This window comes from Aulonocara sp. 'chitande type north' Nkhata Bay, linkage group LG20, assembly GCF_057382095.1.
Source record: "Aulonocara sp. 'chitande type north' Nkhata Bay isolate Kocher_YH1m ecotype deep benthic linkage group LG20, A_spYH_male_GT1.1, whole genome shotgun sequence".
In the NCBI taxonomy this organism is placed as follows: domain Eukaryota; kingdom Metazoa; phylum Chordata; class Actinopteri; order Cichliformes; family Cichlidae; genus Aulonocara; species Aulonocara sp. 'chitande type north' Nkhata Bay.
In genome coordinates, this window is record NC_141363.1 from 20,834,218 (window position 1) to 20,839,697 (window position 5,480).

Consider the following 5,480-nt stretch of genomic DNA (forward strand, 5'->3'; position numbering starts at 1 on the left):
TCATCTGCAACCGGAGCTGTTGTGTTTCGGGGATCTACATTGTTCTTCACAACACTTCACTTTGGTCTGTTTTCAGGACTGAACGTGACATTTGTCTTCATCAACAATTTCATGACATGGACGGAGGCTCAGAGCTACTGCAGAGCCCATCACACAGACCTGGCCAGTGTGAGAAACATGTCTGAGAACCAGAGAGTAACAGAAGTGCTACCTGCAGGGCAATCCGCCTGGATCGGCCTTTTCAGAGACTCCTGGAAGTGGACAGATGGTAGTAACTCCACGTTTAGAAACTGGAACCCAACTCAACCTGATTTAAGCACAGGGAGTAAGGTTTGTGCGGCAGGACTCTTTCCAGCTGGAGTATGGGAGGACTGGAACTGTGATCGAAAAACAGCATTTATCTGCTACAGTGGTAAGCTGCACTTTGTTACTTTCCACCAGTGAACAGCAAAATTTCCAGCTTACCTCATTTCTCTAATTTAGGCCAACACAAATAAACTGAGTTGATCAGCTTTTTGAACGAAAACCACCGGTAACTGACTTAAGCTGATAAAACTGAGTTCAGTCTACTTACTATTTTTATTTAAGCACAATATTAGATTTAACATCGAGGTAGTCTTCAGTTTTGAATTTAATTACATGTTTGTGGCGGGGCGTGGCCTGCGGTGCAGTGCAGAGGAGGCGGACGCACCTGCACAAGCCCGGGTAAAGGAGCAGGGTTGGAATTGTGACATTAAAAAAAACAATAATTGCTAAAAGAAATGTAATTTGTAGTTCTAAATAAACTCTAAATGCATTTAGGACGTTTTTACTCACTTTATGTCTCTTGCACGATGTTATTTCTCTCTCCATCAACATAGGTTACCATTAGATTAGCATGACCAATTATGCAAATTGGGCGATGACGTCATTCAGCGACTTCTAGCGACTTTTAGGACAGCCAATAGCAATTTTCCTTACTGAGTTGGCAACACTGCGTGTACCTCAGAGCCTCACACGCTGCACTCCAGACCGACGTTAAACACCATCCATAAAGAAGCAAAAGTAATGATACAACAGATTTGCTGCACTGTGAGATCAGGCTGTGAAACTGAGGTTGCTTTATTTCTTACCCCACACTTCTTTACCCTGGGGGGGGGGCTCCCACCAATCACAATCACAGTGTAGTGTCTGAGAATAATTTGGAATTAATTTAGATTTCTGTATAATATGCTGGTTTTATGCCTTAACCTTTAGTTACACTCAGTCCTTTTGACCAGAATTTTTCAAAGTAAGTTAAGTAACAATTTATAGTAACATGCACAATGTTTCAGTCCGTTAGGAAGATGCAGTAGAGGCAGTCCATCAAATCATCAAACTATTAAAACAGCAGTATTCAATACAGGCAGGGGAAAGTCACCCTGCCACTCCACACACCTGGTGAAAAAGCTGGGAAGAAGCTGCTTTGCATTTCCTGCTTTACAAGGTTTTGAATCCATGCAAATGCTCCCTTAATCACGTACTCTCAAACACCGTGTGATGTGTATGAATCCTCTAAAGTGCTACTACTCATTTCAATATGTTCTTTTCAGATTGTCCACGTGTCTTTTTTAAATGTGCTACTGGAAACCACAGAAAGCTTCCATGTAAATTACTTTGTGAAACTTTAGCTGGGCATCCACTGTGTGGTTTTTGGTCCATTTTGAGCTTTTTGGGGATCGGCCCGAGTTTCGCCTTAATCGTGTGTCGTGCATCATGTTGTGTACGTGGGGTCACGATTAAGACCTCACGACCAGCTCCCGATCATCAGTCATTTAGTCATAGAAAATCAAACCTGTTTGATATCCTGTCGGCCGTTGTCTGCCAACATGACTGCAACAACCGTGAAAACAGCTGGATCATCATCATCATTGGCACTTGTGCTGTACAATACAAATACAAATATAGTAATAAAATAGCAAAAATCAGACATAGCAACAAAATCAATTTAAAAGTCACCCACAGAGTTAAAAGCCAGCGAATAAAAATAGTTTTTTAATCTGGACTTAAAACCTGGCACTGATGGAGCCTGTCTGATATGGAGAGGGAAGCTATTCCAAAGCATTGGAGCAGCAACAGAGAACGCTCGGCCTCCTCCAAGTTGTAGCCGTGACTTTGGGACCGAAAGCAGCAGTTGCTCAGCTGACCGAAGCGAGCGAATGGGGACATGAGGCCTCAACAAATCAGACAAGCAAACAGGTGCCAGACCGTTTAGAGATTTAAAAATCAATAAAAGGACTTTAAAACGGATCCTTAATTCAATTGGAAGCCAATGTAGAGAGGCCAAAACCGGAGCCATGTGGTCGAATTTCCTTCTGCCAGTTAAAAATCGTGCTGCGGCATTTTGCACTAGTTGCAAGCGTGACAAAGTGTCCTGCCCAACCCCCATTGAAAGAGAAATGCAATGATCCAAACGTGAAGTAATAAAGGCGTGAATAACACTTTCCAAGTCACGCTTGAAAATAAAGGGCTTAACCTTCGATAAGCGTCTGAGGTGCTGTTTCACCACCTCGTTTACGTGACCGTCAAAGTGCAGAATCAACTTTTACTCTGAGATTTGTGATCGAACTCTTTAAATGAGAAGTCAAAGCGGCAAGATCAACATCTGGAGCGTCAGAAAAACGATGAGCGATTTCTTTCTTTGTCACTGACAGAAAGGAGAGTTTATCTGAAAGGAGGCTGCACGTGGCCCGCCATGTGAAATGAGTTTGACACCCTGAACTAAACTCAGGGCAGCAGGAAAAGCAGGTGACGTAAGCTGTCCATCCTTTGTTTTCTAACCCTGAGTGTCCCTCGTTCTTTAATCAGCACCTACCTACAAGCAAGTGGTGAGATTGAGGCTGGAGAAAAACAGTCTGGATCTGAATGACGATGATGTGATGGATGCCATGCTGGAACAGGTAACTGGTCACCTCCAGCGTTATTGTGAAACAAACCTTAAGCTGCTTTAACTTTCATATACCTAATAACAACAAACTTATGCAGCAGCAAAAAAGAGTGAATAGCAAATATTAGTGAATAATTTTGTCTGTCATATTCTGCAAATCACATTTTTGTGTCCCAGCTCAAACAGACGCTGAAGGACCAGGGAGTCGCTGGAGATCTCGCACTGAGCTGGAGGAAGCAGCCAGAAGGAGAAGTCTTCCACAAGGATGAAGAAGGAAACAAGGAAACGAAACCATCTGTATAAGACAAGCTTTACCAATTTTGGTTATGAAACATTTCTTTCTGCTTTGTCCTTTTAAAAAAAGATTATTCTTTAGTTCTCTAATTTGTGTAAACTCTACTTTCTTATTTAAAATGAAACGGTCACTGCTAAATAAAGAATAAGCAGGACTTTGAGCAACATGTTTTTGAGGTGTTGGTGAAAGAAGCCTGGACTGCTGTTTCTGTGAATATAAAAAAGAACATTAAGATTTTATATGAAATAATAATAATAATAAAACGAATACAGAACCTTGAACCTTGAAATCCCATTTATTTCTATAACGAACGCTGTAATGAGCTGATCTGATCGTAGTTGCTGATGCAGCTGTACTAGACCTCAGTCCTGCTCTGACACAGTCACATCAGTCTGGGTGTGAGAGGAACGAACGACGACAGTCCACCGCCGGCCGGATTGCCAGGCACTCTTTCTCCACTGTGCTGTATTTCCTCTCCTGCCCTGTCAGTTTCCAGCCGGTGTACAGGATCAGGTGGCGATCCCCCGTACCTGCTGGGACCAAACGGCACCCAGCCCTGTGTTTCAGTTAAGAAGCTTTGCAGCGTGGGCACAGAGCACATGGTCCATGAGGCGCTGGGAACAAGCCAAACAAAAGTTTGACAAACAGGTCCAAACCTCACGCTGTTTTTTCCTTGGAATTTGCAGACAAGGGAATCTAGCTTGCAGTAGTTGACACAGAAGCATATAGACCTACCTTTCTTCACTACAAGAACTATAAGAACTATTTTCAGCATTTCAGCCAGTTCTCTCTGGAAGATTTGCCTTTCATGCTCAGGTAACCTTGGCATCTGTGGCCCCAGCTCATCTCTCTCCTTCACCAGGACACTAGACCAGAGAAGTGGTTTTGGCCTCTCTACATGCTTTCAGGAGATGAAGGTGATATATCTGTGTGGCTCCACCCCTGTCTGTATGTTGCCCACTCACCATGTGACCACAAAGGGTCTTTTCCACTTGGTGACTAACTTTGAGCTTGAAGAAGGCAGTAATACAAGTAGTTTATCTCCTGGTGAATTTTGCCACTCTGTTGCAGAGGCCCTGCTGACATTTCTGGGCCTGGAGCACATTTTTCAGTGACAACCTTCCCAATTGTGTGCAGCTTTGTCTAAGGTCCAGGATGTACTGAATCTCATTTTTTACTGGCCCAGGATCTGCCATTTTTCTGGGACACCCTTCCACAAACAGTGTCTGGTCCTCTGCTGTCATCTAACAACCCCAGAACCGCCAGCAGCGGTTTTCCTGGGAAAGGCCCAAGCGATCCAAAATGTCCCATCAGATGTCTCCAAAGGTCCCCAGCGAGGCTGGCGTCAAGCCCATTCTGCCGTGGGACACTGCCACGCTCTGAAATGGCTTGGGTGGTCTCCAGGAATAACTGTGGGTTGTCGCCCTCCCCATCCGGTGCGTCGTCACTGCCAGCAGAGGAGACGAGAGGGTAACAAAGTAAAACAGGAAGTAACAGCAGGTCTAACAAAGAAATACAGACTTAAGAGACAAATAGAGGAAAGACAGGAGCGCAGGAAATCTGAAACTAGGTAATAATTATAATATAACTTACAAACAAAAAAATTAACTAAAATGTTGAACTTGGACTGAAAGCTTGATCATGACGCTAGAGAGAAATTCCATGTTTCTATCGCCAAATATAGCAGCATGGGATCAGAGTACCAGGATCTCCATTATGTTGGGTTATTTATAAATATATATGTATTTATATTATATTTTAGATTAAGGTGTAGTGTTCAAACAGGATTGGACTGTGTTCTCTGTCCAGCTTTTATTTTAACAGCAACTTTAACATTCGAAACGAAGCTGTGCAAAATGTACTTTCATGCTAAATAACGTCCATATTACAGGACATCAAAGTGCACTTTCATTTTTGAACATGTGCGTTATGAAGGCTAAAAAGGGTCTGGTGGAGTCACACACACACACACACACACACACACACACACACACACACACACACACACACACACACACACACACACAGTCGATGCTGTGGGCTTTCTGAGACAGATGGGGATGAGAGAAAAAGCACCGTGTGAAGAAGAGGGAGTGAAACAAGGACAGACCAGCAAAATACAGAGAACGAGAGAAAGAGCGAGGAGCAGAGGGGAGAGAAAAACGTTGAATGGATGCTTCAGCTGACACTTCCTTTGACCAATCAGAGCAAATGTTTCCCTCCTCCTGCATCCAGCCACTGTGATTGGCCAGCAGGAGCCGAGCTGCAGAGAGAGAGAAG

General features: G+C 43.6%; 1 protein-coding gene across 1 annotated transcript in view; it reads left to right on the forward strand.

Annotated features, from left to right (window-relative positions):
- LOC147305528 (C-type mannose receptor 2-like) overlaps positions 1-3,458 on the forward strand; it is a 28,705-nt gene extending 25,247 nt beyond the window's left edge. The window contains exons 4-6 of the mRNA XM_086276779.1: positions 77-412; positions 2,827-2,918; positions 3,083-3,458. Of these exons, the coding sequence (XP_086132905.1) occupies positions 77-412; positions 2,827-2,918; positions 3,083-3,208 (554 nt within the window). The 3' untranslated portion in view covers positions 3,209-3,458. The remainder of the gene's footprint in view (positions 1-76; positions 413-2,826; positions 2,919-3,082) is intronic.
- Positions 3,459-5,480: the final 2,022 nt, after the last annotated feature.